Consider the following 20,460-nt stretch of genomic DNA (forward strand, 5'->3'; position numbering starts at 1 on the left):
CTTAACTGAATTACTTTAAAAATCTGATTCCTCACTTTTCCACTGGATTTTGGATGTCGTGGAGATCAAAATTTCCATTTTATGTCTAAAACCTTAATCAGGGATTTGGTTATTTGAGCAGTGAAGGATTCCTGTTCAATCACTCCCATTTACACTGTATCTCGTCTGTACCTGGTCTATACCTGGGATTTAGTAGATGTCATACTACAATCTGGTCATGGTTCTGTCCAACCTCTGGGTTAGTTAAAGACCATGACAAGGTACTGAAATCACGGATACATTGGCATTCATCAAAAACTTTGAAATGATATGCATGCCCATGATTGGGCTCCAGTAACCCTTGGAATTTTCCAGTTCCTTTCCATAATGACTTTTCTGTCAGCTAATAACAAAGCAGCATCTCTTCTTCTTCCAATGTTTTAGTTTCCTTTCATTTCCTTTATATTGAACACATCCCTGTCAATGGCCATGTAAACCTCTCAAAGTCCTTTCCCCTTTTGAAGCCAATATAATGTCTTTATATGCTCTGTCCTTACATAAATCACATACTGCAGCCAACTTATTTCCATTCTTTATCAGTCTCAGTCTTGTGAATACCTTCTAACGTCCTTCCACACAGCCCTATTATCCAACATATCAAGGCAGAAAATCTCACAATATCTGCTTTGAACTGGGTCCATACTGCCACACTGCCATATATTTCAGTTCAAAGCAAATATTGTGGGATTTTCCGCTTGATATTCTGGGATATAGGGCCTTAGAAACACAGAGACTTTAGATCCCAATGCAATATTACTGTACCTCTATAATTTTGGTTAGGAGGATAGATCTGAAATTTATGAGCTCAAATCCTCTTTCTCCTCCTCCTCCCCCCTCCCTCCTTGTTCAACTGATGTTTTCTCTCACTTTCTCCAGTAAGTGGAGAAAATAAATAAGAGTCTATGCCAAAGGACTCCAAACTAAGACCAGATGCAGCCCTCCAGGGGTGGCTGAACCATTAGGCGAATTACGCATTTGCGTAGAGCGCCAATCCCCGAGGGGCGCAAGTCCAGGCAGGCTAGGCGCTCCCTCAGGAAGAGTGCCCCCTGGGGATACAGTCCCTATGGCCTAGTGGAGGAGAGGAGGAGGAGGAGGAGGGCAGGAGGAGGACCATGTCTCGTGGCAGTCTTCCTCCTCCTGAGGCGAAGGCGTGGCCGCCCAGGGCAGCTTGGTTAGACCCCAAGGAGGTGGAGGAGATGGCAGCGGGGAAGGAGGGGGCTGGTCAGGCCCTCAGAGGAGGCTGCGACAACATGGTGACTCCCCTTTCGTGCTGCTGCTGCTGGTGCTTCTTCTTCCTCCTCCTCCTCCTCCTCCTCCTCCACCTCCTCCTCCTCCACCTCCTCCTCCTCCTCGCTGCTGCCGCCAGGGCCTTCCTCGCCACGCTCAGCATGCCTCTCTTTGCTCCTGTTGCTTCTCCCCCTCTCTGGCTCCTGCTCGGGAAGGAGAAGGCAGTGATGGTGGGGAAGGAAGGGGAAAATACTGTTTGCTTGCATTTGTAAATTACCTAGGGTCGGCCTAGGTAGTTTAGGGTGGGGAATTTAACCATTCCCCACCCTAAACCAGATTGCCCTCAGTCTGAAATGACTTGACAGCACACAACAACAATCCTAGTTAACTTGACTATCACGTCAGCCAGAAGCAGGCCCACACTTCCCATTCAAATAATGGTGAGTTTATGTTGGTTAAAATGTTCTTAATTTTAAATAACGTATTATTCTTCCATATATTTTTTTTTGCAATGCATATGTACAGTGTGCATAGGAATTTTTTCATGTTTGTTTCAAACTCTAGTCTGGTCCCCAACAGTCTGAGGGGCCATGAACTGACTCCAGGCTTTAAAAGTTTGGGAACCACATATCTATGCTGTTTGTGTCTTGTTTTTCTCATCAACACTATTGTGTTGAATGGAACAGCTTCAAAGAGGTTCATGGTGGGTCTGAATCAATCCCTCTTTTTCCAAATTTCCATTCCCTTTTGGTAGAGGTTGGCTCCCCCCACCAGCAAATTATCATAAACTAACAGCAAAAGGGCAGATGTGCACACACGCGTGTGCGCACACACACACATCTTTCCTAGCAACTGGCCAAGTGAATGAACGGGACAAAACAAAAGCTGGAAAAAACACACATCTTCCACCACCACCCCCTCAAAGGAATGACTCACAAGCAGCCAAGCTCTCTTATGTTGAGTTGCAGCACCCAAGCACACGCCCTGGGCATGTACAAACATGCCAATTGAGAAATAAAGGCCCCTTCCACACAGCTGTATAAAATCCACATTGAACTGGATTATATGGTAGTGTGGACTCAGATAATCCAGTTCAAGGCAGATATTGTGGATGATCAGCCTTGATATTCTGGGTTATATGGCTGTGTGTAAGGGCCCAAAGACAGGGTCCCTTTATAAAAGTGGAACTCTTTGCCTTGGAGTGTGGTGGAAGTTCCTTTCCTGGAGTCTTCTAAACCGAAGCTGGATAGTCACCTTTTGGGGGTGCTTTGATTGTGTTGGACTAGATGGCTCACGCAGACTCTTCCAGTGCTATGACTCAAAGGAGACAAAAGAGATGATGCACATTTTCCTTTCACACAGTTGAATAGGAGAAAGAGGAAGTCAAGATTCGATAGAATGCCAACCAAATTGTCTAGATCTGGATTGGTTTTTTTTTTTTTGTCATGTCAAGAGTGACTTCTGGTGTAAGAGAGTTGGCCATCTGCAAGGACGTTGCTCAGGGGACGCCTGGATGATTTGATGTTTTTATCATCCTTGTGGGAGGCTTCTCTCATGTCCCCGCATGAGGAGCTGGAGCTGACAAAGGGAGCTCATCCGCCTCTCCCCGGATTTGAACCTGCAACCTGTCGGTCTTCAGTCCTGCCGGCACAGGGATTTAACCCACTGCGCCACCAAGGGCTTTAGATCTGGATCCTAAAAGAGAAAAGTGGTCCTTTCCTGTGTCAGGGCCATCCATCTCAGATTCACTACAATGATCCCGAGAGGAACTAGGAAGCTGGTAATAGGAGAGCCATATTGTTATTGTTCATTTGTTCAGTCACTTCCGATCCTACGTGACCTCATGGACCAGCCCACACCAGAGCTCCCTGTCGACCGTTACCACCCCCTGCTCCTTCAGGTCAAGCCAGTCACTTCAAGGATACCATCGATCCATCTTGCCCTTTGTCAGCCCCTCTTCCTTTTTCCTTCCATTTTCCCCAGCATCATTGTCTTCTCTTGGCTTTGCTGTCTCCTCATGATGTGGCCAAAGTACTTCAACTTTGTCTCTAGTATCCTTCCCTCCAGTGAGCAGCCGGGCTTTATTTCCTGGAGGATGGACTGGTTGGATCTTCTCGCAGTCCAAGGCACTCTCAGAACTTTCCTCCAACACCACAGTTCAAAAGCATCTATCTTCCTTCGCTCAGCCTTCCCTAAGGTCCAACTCTCACATCCGTAGGTTACTACGGGGAATACCATTGCTTTTACTATGCAGATCTTAGTTGCCAGTGTGATGTCTCTACTCTTCACTATTTTATTGAGATTGGTCATTGCTCTCCTCCCAAGAAGTAAGCGTCTTCTGAGAGCCATGTCCTTCAAATAAAAGTTTCACGTTTGTTCATCCTGAGATTTACCCCCACCTCTTCTCCTGTTCTGAAGGACACAGTCTAGGAGAGCGGATATTTTGCTGTTCTTTTCTCATTGCTTTGTTCATTCTGTTGTGCGTTACTTTTGTGATGTAAACTCTGCTGCTTGTTTTTACTATCAGCCTCCAGTCACTAACTTCCTACACACACTGGGCGGAGGCCTTTCCATCAGACCTCCCCAGACCTCATCTAGATCCGACCTCAACTTTTCTGGGGGAGGCGCATGTTCAATCTGGGACCTGTGCCTAAGGCCGTTTGGCAGCAAACCTACTTTCCATCTGACTTTTGCACTGTGGTACAGTCTCTGCCCTATTGGCATTTACAGGAGATTACATTCCAGAAGGAGGTTTACACATGGCACAGACTTTCACGAAACATCCAGCATCCCAAATGTTCTATTAGTCTCTCCCCTTCTTCTTTGGTGACTTTTCTCCATTTCTATAAATGTTAGCTCGCTTGGAAGTTGTTTACATGTCTGTTCTGGTTTCTTTAGATAACCTCCCATTCCTCCTCCTGATTAGAACTGTTGGAAGTAGTGCCTCCGATATTTCATTTCTCAGAAACTTCCAACCTTTGTGAACTCTTTTGTGTTTTAGTATTCCTGTCACACCCAGTGTTCCCCTAAATCACATCATATGCTGACGGCTGTGGGAAGGATGCCAAAGGTTCTGTGGGCAGGCTCCCCCAAATCACTCGTTCTTGCCATGTGGCCCAAAGAAGTTTAGCCTATTTTAATTTTGGCCCATACCTACAACCAAGTTCTGCAGGTCTGCCCTAATTTATGTAAGGCTGCTGTGTCTGTTGCGGTAAAGCTGTTTCCCTGCATGGGCTTGGAAAAGGCTTGCTTATCAGCACTCTATGGCTGTATTGATAATCTTGTGAGGGTTGATAAATGTGTATAAGCAGAATAAGGAGAAGTTTTACCACAGTATTTAAACCAAGGTATATCCTGCTGTATAATAAAATGTCAGTTAGGCTTGTGAAACAAATTATTATTTGTGCGCCAGCTGCGCCCGTACCTTGGGAAATCTGACTTGGCCACGGTAGTCCACGCTCTGGTTACATCCCGTTTAGACTACTGCAACGCTCTCTACGTGGGGTTGCCTTTGAAGACGGCTCGGAAGCTCCAACTAGTCCAACGCTCGGCAGCCATGATTTTAACAGGAGCGGAGCGCAGGGAGCATACAACCCCCCGTTGCGCCAACTCCACTGGCTACCGATTTGCTACCAGGCTCAATTCAAAGTGCTGGCATTGGCCTTTAAAGCCCTAAACGGTTCCGGCCCAAGCTACCTATCCGACCGCATCTCTGCCTATGAACCCATCAGGACTTTGAGATCTTCCAGGGAGGCCCTGCTCTCGATCCCGCCTGCTTCTCAAGCACGGCTGGCGGGGACGAGAGAAAGGGCCTTCTCGGTGGTGGCCCCTCGGCTGTGGAACGCCCTTCCTACGGACATTAGACTAGCACCATCTCTAATGGTATTTCGCAGGAAAGTGAAGACCTGGCTGTTTGAGCAGGCATTCGAATAATTAGTACAATGATTGGTTAATGAACATTGGAACGGAATAATGGATGACGAATCTGGATCATGTTTTTGATGATGAGACGATAGTGAATAGTGAATGGTTATTGTAGTAATTGTTTATTAATTATGTAATATGTTAGGTTGTTAACTGTTTTTATACTGTAGCATTGAATTTTTGCTGTTCCTATTTGTTGTGAACCGCTGTGAGTCGCCTTCGGGCTGAGAACAGCGGTATATAAGTAAAGTAAATAACTTATTATTATTATTATTATTATTATTATTATTATTATTTCCTATATTTATACCCCACCCTTCTCACCCCAGAGGGGGGACTCAGGGCGGCCTCACAAACACCATACGGTGTCATCATAATAAAGCAATAAAATACATTAAAATATTAAAACAATAATTAAAACAATTGAATAACATACACCTATTAAAATCGGAGTCTAAAATCCAGTCCGGGTCAAATCATTGCCATAAATATTAAAATCTTCTTTTACTTGCTGCTCACTAATGGAACGCTTGGTCCCAGTAACAGTATCTCTACTTTAGTTCACACCAAATTTGGCAACAAAACATCCCACTACACAAGGAGTGACCATCACTCAAAAATTATGGTTTTGTCATTTGGGAGTTGTAGTTGCTGGGATTTATAGTTCACCTACAATCAAAGAACAATCTGAACTCCACCAACAATGGAATTGAACCAAACTTGGCACACAGGACTCCCACGAACAACATAAAATACTGGAAGGGTTTGGTGGGCATTGACCTTGGGTTTGGGAGTTGTAGTTCACCTACATCCAGAGAGCACGGTGGACTCAAACAATGATGAATCTGGACCAAACTTGGCACGAATATTCAAGATACCCAAATGTGAACACTGGTGGAGTTTGGGGGAAATAGACTTGACATTTGGAAGTTGTAGTTGCTGGGATTTATAGTTCACCTATAACCAAAGAGCATTCTGAACCCCGCCAATGATAGAATTGGCCCAAACTTCCCATACAGAACCCCCAGGACCAACAGAAAATACTGTGTTTTCTGATGGTCTTTGTGACCCCCCCTAACACTCCTTCATGACCCCTCCAGGGGTCCCGACCCCCAGGTTGAGAAATGCTGCTCTAGAGCATTGCATAAGAGATCAAGTCAACCTCATCTCCCACAACAGACTCAAGAAAATTAAAGCAGTTGTGTGTTGTTAAATCTTTATTAGGTATCAAATATTCTTCAATACAAGTTACAATGCCAGTTGTAAGTCTGAAGAAAGAAAAACACAATTTTAGAGATAAAAACCTTATATACAAGTTGTTGGTAATTTTTCAATAGCAGATTCCTTTAAAAGTTTTTATAAACATCAGCAAAATTTAAGAACATCAGTATGAAATAAAGAATTAAATATACATATTAATTTAAGAACTGCCTTTAGGAATGCTGATTTAATAGTCACAAATTCCTTGTATACAGGAACGGCGTCCACCGAGATGGTATTAAATCATTTCTCTGCTTCTGCGAACAGCACAGCAAAGGATCATGCTGAAAATCATACCAAAAATCTGAAAAAGAAACCCAGGCAGAAAATTACTTCAAGAGAAGTGATATGGATCAGCAAGACAAACATGGTGTGATCTTTGATATTTGGAATTAGATGTGACTGAAAATGTATTGGTTCAGCCCTATAAAGATGGGTCAACAACATTTTTTCATTGTTGTATTGCCAGCCGGTGTTAGAAATCTTAAAAGTGACTCACACTGCAAAGATAAAGCAGATTAATGAGTCCAGCACAACTATATTGTTTTGTAAAACTATTCAATGTCAACATTTGTAAGAAGTCCATAAAGAAGCAGGGTCTTAGTCTATTAAAGGCTAGAATGGGCATAGGTAAGGTAAAGGTTTCCCCTTGACATTAAGTCTAGTTGAGTCCGACTCTGCGGTGTGGTGCTCATCTTCGTTTCTAAGCCGAAGAGCCGGCATTGTCCGTAGACCCCTCCAAAGTCATGTAGCCAGCATGACTGCATGGAACGCCGTTACCTTCCTGCCAAAGCCGTACCTATTGATCTACTCACATTTGCATGTTTTTGAACCGCTAGGTTGGCAAAAGTTGGGCCTAACAGCGGGAGCTCACCCCACTCCCCAGATTCGAACTGCCAACCTTTCAGTCAGCAAGTTTAGCATCTCAGCAGTTTAACCCACTGCACTACTAGGGCATGTACTAAAGAAATAACTACAGAAATAAAGCCAAATCAATAGCTCATGCATGTTGAAATAACCCCTCCCAGATCCATGTTTCTAATGCTTGTGTTCATTCCAGCTCATCTAGGCATTAATCTGCCTTGACTATAACCTGGTTCTGTTTCCTAAAATAAAATCTGTGCACAACACTTTGTATCTTGAGCACTGCCACAAAGAATTTAAATGCCCTTGACACTTAAAGGGACTCATTGATTTTTTAACATTTTAAATATTCACATCTGACAACTGTTCTACAACACTACAAATAATTTTCAAGGTAAAGATAAAGGTCATGCCCTGACATTAAGTCCAGTCATGTCTGACTCTGGGGGTTGGTGCTCGTCTCCATTTCTAAGCCGAAGAGCTGGCGTTGTCCGTAGACACCTCCAAGGTCATGTGGCTGGCATGACTGCAAGGAACGCCGTTACCTTCCTGCCAGAGCGGTTCCTATTGATCTACTCACATTTGCATGTTTTCAAACTGCTAGGTTGGCAGAAGCTGGGGCTAACAGTGGGAGCTCATGCTGCTCCCCAGATTCAAACCTGCGACCTTTAGGTCAGCAAGTTCAGCAGCGCTTTAACCCACTGTGCTATCAGTGGACAACTTTTGAGATTTGGGAGTCAATTTCACAGAGATACTTCCAAACTTCCTGGTGGCCACATGCAGTCATGCTGGCCACATGACCTTGGAGGTGTCTATGGACAACGTCGGCTCTTCGGCTTAGAAATGGAGACGAGCACCACACCCGAGTCAGACATGACTGGACTTAATGTCAGGGGACTACCTTTACCTTTTTACTATACCATTATATTGTAATATTATTAGTAATATTACATGTAATATACATATATAATTATAATATCATATTATTAGTAGTAGTATATTGCATTATATTACAATATTGTAAATATATGTATATACAATATATTGTATTGTACTGTATTGTATTGTATTATTAGCATAGCACAGGAGACAAGGTGGAACTGTCCCCTGCCCCCCCCCCCTCCCCACTCTGTCCCAGAGCAGCAGTTGGTGCTGGGAGGAGGGGTCCCCAGCTGATGACATATGCAGGAGGCAAGATGGAATTGTCCCCTGCCCCCCCCCCCCCCATATGCCATCAATTTAGGGGTGCTATGCCTCCCTTACATGTTTAGCTAACTTAAGAATCACATTTTAATTATATCACATTTACCCATAAATTCATGAAAAAGTCACAACTTACCATCACCACACCAACAACAATGCCCACTGCTCCAATCACGTTCAGTTTTGTGGTGAAGAAATCATCAATAGCAGCATGACATGACTAGAAGAGAAATGAATCAGCCATGTTCAATAATACTGGAGAATGAAGGCTGTGCAAGATTTTTACTAGATCACAAAGCATACATCTCATTCATTAGGTCAATCTTATGCCCAACCTAAAGGTTCACTACTACTCCATTCACGAGTCTCTTTTACAAATATGTAGGTTTTTATCTTTATCTCACCCTGAGTTTTTATCACTGTATTTGACATGTGGCCCGCTCCTTGCGATTGTGTTTGATTTTCTATTGTATTATTTTGTTATATTTTATGCTTGTCTTATTTTATTTTATTATGATATTGCCTTATGTTTTTTTGTTACTGTATTGTAATGCATTTCTGGGCTTGGCCTCATGTAAGCTGCCCCGAGTCCCCTTTGGGGAGATGGTGGCGGGGTATAAATAAAGATTATTATTATTATTATTATTATTATTATTATTATTATTATTATTATTATATAATGCAGTCCTGCCCTAGTGTCCCTCTTGCTAGGTGTCTCCCAAGCCACTTTCTTTAGTGATGGACCTCATGTTCATGGGCAATCCTCCTGTAGAGTGGGAAGAAAAAGAGCTCTCTTGGCTTGAGAGCAGTATGTGTGAAAAAGATCTTGGAGTCCTCATGGACAACAAGTTAAACATGAACCAACAATGTGATGCGGCGGCAAAAAAAGCCAATGGGATTTTGGCCTGCATCAATAGGAGCATAGTGCTTAGATCTAGGGAAGTTATGCTACCCCTCTATTCTGTCACACCTGGAATATTGTGTCCAATTCTGGGCACCACAATTGAAGGGAGATATTGACAAGCTGGAATGTGTCCAGAGGAGGGCGACTAAAATGATCAAGGGTCTGGAGAACAAGCCCTATGAGGAGTGGCTTAAAGAGCTGGGCATGTTTAGCCTGAAGAAGAGAAGGCTGAGAGGAGACATGATAGCCATACATGAGAGGAAGTCATAGGGAGAAAGGAGCAAACTTGTTTTCTGCTGGACACTAGGACATAGAACAATGGCTTCCAAATACAAGAAAGGTGATTCCATCTGAACATGAGGAAGAACTTCCTGACTGTGAGAGCTGTTCAGCAGTGGAACTCTCTGCTTCAGAGTGTGGTGTAAGCTCCTTCTTTGGAGGCTTTTAAGCAGAGGCTGGATGGCCATCTGTCAGGGGTGCTTTGAATGCAATTTTCCTGCTTCTAGGAAGAAGGTTGGACTGGATGGCCCATGAGGTCTCTTCCAATTCTATGATTCTAAGAAGAGGATAAGCAAGACGAAGGAGGAAGCTTCCACTGGAGGATCAAACTCCTCTGTGCAAACTGAACCAGTTTGTCCATCCTTGGCAAAAATGTGAGAAATGTTCTGCCAATAATTGTTTGTTGCTTCCATGACTAACGTTTCAGGGCAGTGAAAGCTGTAGAACAAGTTTCACAGAGCAGCAGCAGCACAATACTGCTTTGAGAATGCAACCGAGGGGGGGGGCGGGGGGGGGGGGGCTCACGGGCATTTCAAGCCAAGATTTATCACCCATCTGAAGGCTCAACTCGAATTTTGTTCTTTCAACCGTGGAACAAAAAGTTCACTATGAGGCAGTTTGGTCACTAAGACACAAAGCGGCTATTGAGAATTCTATAACCAAGTCAGTGCAATGTCTATATTCCATGGCAGCTCCTTAAGGTTGCGTAGAATAACTTAGGGCCCTTTCACATAGCCCTATATCCCAGAATATCAAGGCAGAAAATCCCACAATATCTGCTTTGAACTGGGTTATCTGAGTCCACACCAAGATAACGTGGGATTTTCTGCTTTGATATTCTGGGATAAAGGGCTGTGTGGAAGGGCCCTTAGATGTCTGCATTTAATGCGAAAGTAACTGCAAAAAGTAGATCGGGAGTAAGTTTGAAGCCCTCCCAAGACACACAAGGAAATATCTTTTTCTTCCTTCCTTTACTTCTCCTTTATTTTCCCACTTTAAACTTGTGTTATTATTGGTTTTATGGTTGTAATGCAGGAATTGTTGTTTAACTGTGAATTGATGCTATTTTGTTTTACGACTGTTATGTGATGCGGGCATTGAATTGTGTCTTTGCTTTTGTAAGCCGCCCTGAGTCCCCTTCGGGGTGAGAAGGGCGGGATAGAAGAAACCGAAATAAATAAATAATAATAATAATTTATTATTTATTTGCGACATTTATATGCCGCCCTTCTCACCCCGAAGGGGACTCAGAGCGGCTTACAAGTACAAAGTAAATGCAATATATTTTATTATTACCATAGCACAATACTAATATTATATATTACATTGTACTATAACATTATACTCCAATATTATTAGTAATATTACATTTAATATAAAATATATAATTATAATACCATATTATTACTATTATATTGTATTACATTATAATATTATCTATATTATCTATATAAATAAAAATGTAATGTTCGTTTGTGGGATTAACTTAACTCAAAAACCACTGGACGAATTGACATCAAATTTGGACACAAGACACCTAACAACCCAATATATGTCCTTCACTAAAAAAAATTGATTTCGTCATTTGAGAGTTGTAGTTGCTGGGACTTATAGTTCGCCTACTATTAAAGAGCATTCTGAACCCCACCAACAATTGAATTGAACCAAACTTGACACACAGTTCCCCCATGACCAACAGAAAATACTGGAAGGGTTTGGTGGGCAGTGTCCTTTGGTTTTGGAGTTGTACTTCACCTACACCCAGAGATCACCGTGGACTCGAACAATGATGGATCTGGACCAAACTCTACATGAATACTCAATATGTCCAAATGTGAACACTGGTGGAGTTTGGGGAAAATAGAATCTTGAAATTTGGGAGTTGTAGTTGCTGGAATTTGTAGTTTACCTACAAATCCCAGCATTCTGAACACCACCAACGATAGAATTGGGCCAAACCTCCCACACAGAACCCCCATGACCACCAGAGTGGGCCACAGCAACGCCTGGCAGGGGATGGCTAGTACATATATAAAATATATTATATTATATTAAGTACAGTGCAGGAGGCAAGATGGAACTGTCTTCATGGCCCCTCTCTTCACTGATCTTAGAACAGCGGTTGGTGCTGGAGTGGGGGGGGGGGGGGAAGAGGGGCTCCCATCTATATCACCCAAAGCCAGAAAGTCACACTCATTCTGCTTTTTTGCCTCTTCTCAGAAACTGATATAATGAACCATGACTGAGATTTGTGTCCAAAAGGGCCATGGGAAGCAATCACATTGAGTAAATGGACAGGAAGGGGCTAGAGGTAGCAGATATGGAGGTAATATTTTCATGGTTGACAGCTCAAAGAACAAACAGAAAATAAAGTCGCTGAGGAAGAATTGTTTTATTGGCCCTGGTCACATTCCTTTCAAGCTTCTGTTTACTCTAAATGTCCTTTTATTGTTCCACAAGCACTCTGCTCATGTTAAACTCTAGATAAATGCCAATGAAACCAAGGTTCAAATGGTTATAACATCTACAGCAGGCATGGGCAAACTTCAGCCCTGCAGGTTCTTTGGACGTGAGCTCCCAGAAATCCCAGCCAGTTTACCAGCTGTTGGGAATATTTAGCCCCAATGGTCCATAATTTCGTCCCATGCTCTAGTTCATTATCTATCCTATGCCCTTGTTCCTGTTTACAGCTGGCCATGTTTTACAACAATTCTCACCATAGGTTATTATGCGCTGTTTTTGAGCTTGAATTATTGTTTTATATGCAATCAGTTTTATCTTGTATTGTATTTGTGTTTATTTTATGCATTGTTTTAGGCACATTGTAAACCATGCCGAGTCCCTTTGGGGAGATGGAGATGGGGTACAAAAATAAAATAGTAGTAGTAGTAGTAGTAATAGTTGTTGTTGTTATTATTATTATTATTTGAAACACAACAAGATGAGTCCATAGCAGACACTCTGCTGACGGTTGTATTGGATCACACATCTGACACTTCCCAAGTGTGATGTATCGGCAAATAATGCATGCAGATCCCAGTAAGGTGGCCTTCTGCAGCTGGCAGATGGTTATTTTGTCAGCACCGATTGTGTTTAAGTGCAGGCCAAGGTCTTTAGGCACTGCACCAAGTGTACCAATCACCACTGGGACCACCTTGACTTGCTTGTGCCAAAGTCTTTGCAGTTCGATCTTTAAATCCTCATATCGCGCCAGCTTTTCAGTTGTTTCTCTTCAATCCTGCTGTCACCTGGGATTGCAACATCGATGATCCATACTTTGTTTTTTAACACAATTGTGAGGTCAGGAGTATTGTGCTCCAAAACTCTGCCTGTTTGAATTCAGAAGTCTCAGAGTAGCTTGACGTGTTCATTCTCTGTAACTTTTTTTCAACTTGTGATCCCACCAGTTCTTTGTCGCAGGCAGATGGTATTTGTGGCACAAGTTCCAATGAATCATCTGAGCAATGGTGTTATGCCTCTGCTTGTAGTCTGCCTGCGTGATCTTCTTGCAGCAGCTGAGGATGTGATCTATTATTTCATCTGCTTCCTTGCAGAGTTTACACTTGGGATCTGTCGTCAAATTTTCAATTCTGGCTTTGATGGCATAGGTTCTAATGGCTTGTTCTTGGGCTGCCAAAATCAGGCCCTCCGTCTCCTTTTTCAGAGTTCCATTTGTGAGCCACAGCCATGTTTTTTTCTTTGTCAATTTGGCTCTGAATTTTTCCCAGGAACTGTCCATGGAGAGCCTTCTTTAGCCAGTTTTCTCTTCTGCTCTGGATTGTGATTTATTATTATTATTATTATTATTATTATTATTATTATTATTGTGAGAGTTGAAGTCCAAAACGCCTGGAGGGCCAAAGGCTGCCCACGCCTGAGCTACAGTATTGTTAGTACAGTATCAACATTGTGGCCACTCTCTCCTTCAAATGATAAATCAAGTTTAATCCTTTCATGAAATCTTTGTCTGAAAATCTTTCCATATTCCTCTTACTTTACCTCCCTCATTTTGTCCCCCTCTTCTTTTATATTCCTGAAATATACACTTCATGTACTTTGTAATGTAAAGAAGACTAGAGCAAAAATGATGCCACACAAATATCTAACATTGGATCAGACTGTAAGATGATCTCTAACTGTGAGCACAGTTCAGTAGTGGAACTCCCTGCCCCGGAGTGTGGTGGAGGCTCCTTCTTTGGAGGATTTTAAGAAGAGGCTGGATGGCCATTTGTCAGGGGTGCTTTGAATGCGATTTTCCTGCTTCTTGGCAGGGGGTTGGACTGGATGGTCCATGAGGTCTCTTCCAACTCTATGATTCTATGAATGTTCCATTTAGGTCTTTAGTGTCCAATGGCAAAGCTTGAAACCTAAAAGCCTAGGATGAGCCCTGTGTAAATTTAAATTGCATTAATTTACAAGCATAGCCTCTTAGGATAAAGCCAAGGGCACAAAAAGAGCTACCTTTTGGAGCATGATAAAAATCTTTATGGGTGAAGGGTGGGCTTCTGGAACAAACTCTGGGTGCCATGGCTTGGGTTGTTGGGAATGGGACTGCCCTTAGGGCGTGAATGGGGCTTGGGAGGGAGCACCCTCCATTAAAATGAACAGGGCATGATAATTTAGCTTGCCCTTGGGATTTAGGTGTTGGCCCAGAGGTAGTAGGTTGAAATAGCCTTAGGATTGACACCTAGACCACGACTATCCACCTATCCATTAGGAGGATTTAATTGCCTCTTTTTTCTGCAGGTTGCAGCAGTTACAATGAATAATTAAACAGATTGATAAAATATTGGTCCATTTATATCATATATATTTGACATTTTATATATATATATTTATATATATATATATATATATATAAAATATCATTTTTATAAATTTAAATTTTATATGATATATATATTATATCATATATATAAATATAATATATATCATATTTATATTATATATATTATATCATATATATATTTAAATTTTTAAATTGCCTTGAACAGGCAAGATTACTTTTAATATATGTGTGCTATGGCAACAATTTTTATGCTTGTATTGTTTTGTTAATCTTATGGTTATGTCGTTTTACTTTGTATGTTTTGTGATGTTACCGGGGAACCACTCTGAGTCCCCTCGGGGAGTTAGAGCGATATATAAATATATTATTATTATTATTATTATTATTATTATTATTATTATTTGTTGTCTGACCTCTTTATTTTGTGGTAGAGATGCAAAAATAGCTGAATGGTTTGTTTCTCTCACTTTTTACAAGGATAGTTGAACAGAATCTTAAGAAATATCTTCCTTTTTCACCATTCTTTTTCTCCATGACACGCCTATTTCTGAAAAGTTGCTCATTGACAGGATTATGAAAGTCTTACATTCATGCATCTCCAAATTTCAGATGTACCCATGCAGACATAAACAGTTGTGAGGCATGGGGAGGAGATAGGACACAGGGGACTGTCATCTCATGTATCCAGGTCACCTGAGCTTGGGGAAAGTTGGGTGACAGTCAAGCCAGTTGCAGCTGATTCTGATTAGGAACTGGTCCAACTGGTTTGACTGCCTCTAAGTTGGAGGACAACCGGAATCCTAGGTCATGATTTGGGCTTTCTCCTGACTTAATTGCAACCAGGTTAAAAACCACATTAAGCCACCACGGGGTTGATGCAGTTACACACTCACCTAATTGGTCAGTACAGATGATCCCAGAAATAAGTTCATAAGTGTCAAGAGGAGGACAAGAATTATATTAAATTCAATGTATAGTTGCACATAAAAGGGAAATCACAGACTTTCTTGGTTCAGAGGATTATTCAAACATACCTGTAATTTAAGCATTTCAGAAAGTTCTTGTTTGGGGCAGGTGTCTTGAAATGTCGCCTCAATAGCTCCAGTATAGCCACAGCAGTTTAGCTACAACATACAGAAAAGAAACATTTGAAAAATGAAATTGCATTTCAAAAGTAAATGTCCTGGAAATAGCTACTAATCTACACTGACCATTTAACGCAGTTCAAAGCTAGCATCACTGCTGCAGCTTGACAACAAAGTCTTTCAAAAGTGTGCAAAAGGATCCGCTTAATGTGCATCAGTCCTTTGTGAGTTGTGGAACCACTCTCAAAAGGATCCCCCCAGGCAGCAATCAGAAGCACTGCCTGAATATCAAGCAAAAAGTGGGCACTAGAAACAAGCTGACTGGCACAACCTGGGGATCACAACCAGACACAGTGAAGACATCTGCCCTTGCGCTATGCTACTCTGCTGCTGAGTACGCATGCCCAGTGTGGAATAAATCTCACCACGCTAAAACAGTAGATGTGGCTCTTAATGAGACATGCCGCATTATCACAGGGTGTCTGCACCTTACACCCCTGGAGAAATTACACTGTTTAGCCGGTATTGCACCACCTGACATCCGCCAGGAAGTAGCAGCCAATAGTGAAAGGACCAAGGCAGTGACATCTCCAACCCACCCTGTTTGAGTATCAGCCAGCACGTCAATAACTTAAATCAAGAAATAGTTTTCTAAGATCTACAGAGAAATATGCTGGAACACCTCAGCAAGCAAGAGTCCAAAAGTGGCAGGCTCAAACCCAGAACCTCAATCAATGGCTGATACCAAATGAGAGACTCCCTCCTGGGGACACAGAAAACTGGGTGACTTGGAAGGCACTGAACAGACTGCACTCTGGCACCATGAGATGCAGAGCCAACCTTAAGAAATGGGGCTACAAAGTGGAGTCCACGACATGCAAGTGTGGAGAAGAGCAAACTACAGACCATCTGCTGCAATGCAACCTGAGCCCTGCCACATGGACAATGGAGGACCTTCTTATAGTAACACCAGAGGCACTCCAAGTGGCCAGCTACTGGTCAAAGGACATTTAATCAACTACCAAGCTTGCAAACTTTGTGTTTTGTTTGTTCATTTGTTTGTTTGTTAAAAAATGCAATACAACGGTTTGGTTTGCTCCTGACATGATAAATAAATAGGTTTTGAATTGCAGCATTCACACTTGCCTTGGGCAGACAGGACATAAACCTCACTTGCCTGGTTTCCAACAAACCTCACAACCTCTGAGGATGCCTGCCATAGATGTGGGCAAAAGGTAAGGAGAGAATGCTTCTGGAACATGGCCATACAGCCCAGAAAACTGACAGCAACCCACCCTCAAACTGGTTCCAGAAGTTCCTATGTAATCATATGCAAAGTGAAACCACTTTCTTCAATACTGGTTTCCAACTGACTCAAAGAGTCAGTGTAGATGTGCCCTAAATCAAAATACCTAAAGTAGGAGAGCTTTGTCAAGTAGCTTTAAGGGTTATGCTAAGACTTACTTGCAGAAAATCCTGGAAAGTACTGAAACTTTCTGTGTAATATTCTTCTCAAGAACTCATTACATTATGATAAGTGTTTTCTCTTGCTGATATCCAACCAATGCACATGGAACCCCAGTCCTATGTAAACATTGTAACCCTGGCCTAAACTAGATAGATAGATAGATAGATAGGGATATAGATATAGATGACATTTATATGCCACCCTTCTCACCCTGAAGGGGACTCAGAGCCCCTTAACTACAAGTTCATGCTGCAATTCTGATAAAAACAACAACGATCCAGTTGGTGACAACTTATCAATTTTGATAGACCAAATGCCCTACCTTAAGAGCATTCCTTATCTAACTCGGCAGTCCTTGGCCCTCCATTTTTATCTCTTAACCTTCTTCACAATCTATTATTTTATTTATTTACTTACTTTATTTGTATACCGCTCTTCTCAGCCCTTAGGCGACTCAGAGCGGTTTACAATTTAGGTATACACAATACAAAATCATTAAGCATTTAAAAGCAATAGCATCACAAATCATTAAACATCAATATCAATACATCACTACATCAATATAACAAATCCATCAGGTGTCATCAATGAAATCAGAATCCAAACTCGTTATCCGATATTCCGTGTTCCGATAGTCAGTCAATCAATCACACTGCTTAGTCGAATGCCTGTTCAAACAGCCAGGTCTTTACTTTCCTCCGGAATGCAAGCAAGGAGGGGGTTGATCTAATATCTGCAGGAAGGGCGTTCCACAGTCGAGGGGCCACCACTGAGAAGGCCCTGTCTCTCGTCCCCGCCAGGTGTGCTTGTGAAGCCGGCAGGATTGAGAGCAGGGCCTCCCCAGACAATCTTAATGTCCTAACTGGTTCATAGGAGGAGACGCGTTCGGACAGGTAGGTCGGGCCAGAACCGTTTAGGGCTTTAAAGGCTAAAGCCAGCACTTTGAATTGTGCACGGTAGCAAATTGGCAGCCAGTGGAGCTGGCGCAGCAGTGGAGTGGTGTGCTCCCTGAATGCTGCTCCTGTTAGCATCCTGGCTGCTGATCGTTGGACCATTTGAAGCTTCCGAGCAGTCTTCAGAGGCAACCCCATGTAGAGAGCGTTGCAGTAGTCTAAACGGGATGTGACTAGAGCATGGACTACCGGGCCAAGTCAGGCTTCCCAAGGTACGGGCACAGCTGGCGCACTAGTTTTAACTGTATGATAATCTACCGTATGATAATCTACCAGTTATCTGTATGATAATCCACCAGTTATCATACTTTTAAATGGATGCAAAAGGAAGAGAAAAGAAGTGAATGTTGCAGAAGTTTTCATAGAAGTAGCAGTGCAGCATAAAAAAAGAGGAAGCGAGGGGGAGAAGAAAAGGAACACGGCAGCATCTTTAACTGCTTTTTTTTGTTTTTGCATGAGCTTTTTTATGTACTGAATTTGAAGAAGTGGATTTATATTACGTTACTGCTTTACGCAGATATAACATCAACTACAGAGGAAGTTGGGAAGGAAAAAGGGAAACTCAAGGAGTAAAGAAAGATAAGTAAGCCCATTTTTTTATGATGGCAAAGTGCAAAGACACAAAAATAATGTAAGAGAACGGACTTACAGCATGTTGAAGAGCTCTCAGAGTTTCTTTGGCTGAAGGTTCGCTTCTTTTCTTATATACTGAATCATAAAAATTCTTCACATTATCAGCAACCTAATATAATGAGAGATAAGAATTGAACTCAGGAATGACCAGATTTCGGTTATTTTTTAAAAAACAGAACCACTGACATATGCATCTTAATCTTGAAAAACAAAAACCCCAACGCACCCCCCCCCCCCCCGGTTCTTCGGGTCCCATGTAGATCTAAGACTAAACCATCACTACATTTGAATGACTGAACTAGGAGACGACAAACCTCAGTGAGTCTGGGGGCAATTTCTGCCCCAGGTCCCTGTAGTGGCCTTTGAGTGGCCAAAAATGCTTTAAAAATTCTAAAAGTGACAGGGGGCCCTTCCACACAGCCCTATATCCCAGAAAATCCCACATTATCTGAGTGTGGACTCAGATAACCCAGTTCAAAGCAGATATTGTGGGATTTTCTATCTCAATATTCTGGGATATAAGGCTGTGTGGAAGGTCCTTGGGTTTTTGGTTTGAAGAAATATATTTATTTATTTGCCCTATTTATACCCCATCTTTCTCAATCCCGAAAGCAGGTTTACATATAGGCAACTATTCAATGCCTTAAAATAGGGTTCTCAAACTTTTTAAACAGAGGGCCAGGACACAGTCCCTCAAACTGTTGGAGGGCCTGATTATAATTTGAAAAAAAAATGAATGAATTCCTATGCACATTACACATATCTTATTTGTAGTGCAAAAAAAATCCACTTTAAAACAATACAATAATTAAAATGAAGAACAATTTTGACAAATATAAACTTATTAGTATTTTAATGGGAAGTGTGGACCTGCTTTTGGCTGATGAGATAGGATTGTTGTTGTTGTTGTGTGCTTTCAACTAGTTTCATACTTTGGTTGACCCTGAGTGAGGGCCGGGTAAATGACCTTGGAGGGCCGTATCCAGCCCCGGGGCCTTAGTTTGAGGACCTCTGCCTTAAAACAACATACAATTAAATAACATTTAAATTAAAGTTTTAAATTAACTCATATTTAAACATCTAAAAACATTACATTCAGTATGAAAACCACATCATCCATAATCATAATCCGGAGCCATTCCAATACTCATTGCGCATATTCCATATCTATTATTGCACTACAATGATTCTCTGAAGGCTTGATCCCAGAGCCACATTTTCACTTTCTTTCAGGAGGCCAGGAGGGAGGGGGAGGGCGTTCCACAACCAAGGGGCCACCACTGAGAAGGCCCTGTCTCTCGTCCCCACCAATTATGTCTGCAAAGGAGACGGGACCAAGAGCAGGGCCTCCCCAGATGATCTTAACCTCTGAGATGGTTCATATGGGGAGATACATTCAGACAGGAAAGCTGGGCTAGAACAGTTGAGGACTTTTTAGACTAAAGGCAGCACTTTGAATTGTGCTTGGAAGCAGATTGGCAGCTAGTGGCGCTAGTGTAACAGAGGGGTTGTATGCTCCTTGCACGCCGCCCCAGTGAACATTCTAGCTGCAGCCCATTGGATCATTTGAAGATTCCAAATAGTCTTCAAAGGCAACCCCACATAGAGCGCGTTGCAGTAGTCTATTTGGGATGTAACCAGAGTGTGGACTACCATGGCCAAGTCTGACTTCCCAAGGTACGGACACACCGGCCTCGCAAATGCATCTGGTGGGTAGGAGGGACAGGGCCTTCTTGGTGGTGGCCCCCCACTTGTGGAATTTGCTCCCCAGCGAGATTAGATTGGTGTCCTCCCTCCTTTCCTTTAGAAAAAAACTGAAATTGTGGCTTTGG

At 42.3% G+C, this 20,460-nt stretch overlaps 1 protein-coding gene across 1 annotated transcript in view; it reads right to left on the reverse strand.

The window, feature by feature from the left end:
- Positions 1-6,389: 6,389 nt before the first annotated feature.
- Positions 6,390-20,460, reverse strand: part of CD9 (CD9 molecule) — a 37,599-nt gene continuing 23,528 nt past the window's right edge. The window contains exons 5-8 of the mRNA XM_067468938.1: positions 18,645-18,737; positions 15,524-15,613; positions 8,654-8,737; positions 6,390-6,754 (exon numbers count right to left, since the gene is read on the reverse strand). Of these exons, the coding sequence (XP_067325039.1) occupies positions 6,689-6,754; positions 8,654-8,737; positions 15,524-15,613; positions 18,645-18,737 (333 nt within the window). The 3' untranslated portion in view covers positions 6,390-6,688. The remainder of the gene's footprint in view (positions 6,755-8,653; positions 8,738-15,523; positions 15,614-18,644; positions 18,738-20,460) is intronic.

The sequence above is a fragment of the Anolis sagrei genome, chromosome 5 (genome assembly GCF_037176765.1).
Source record: "Anolis sagrei isolate rAnoSag1 chromosome 5, rAnoSag1.mat, whole genome shotgun sequence".
NCBI lineage: Eukaryota > Metazoa > Chordata > Lepidosauria > Squamata > Dactyloidae > Anolis > Anolis sagrei.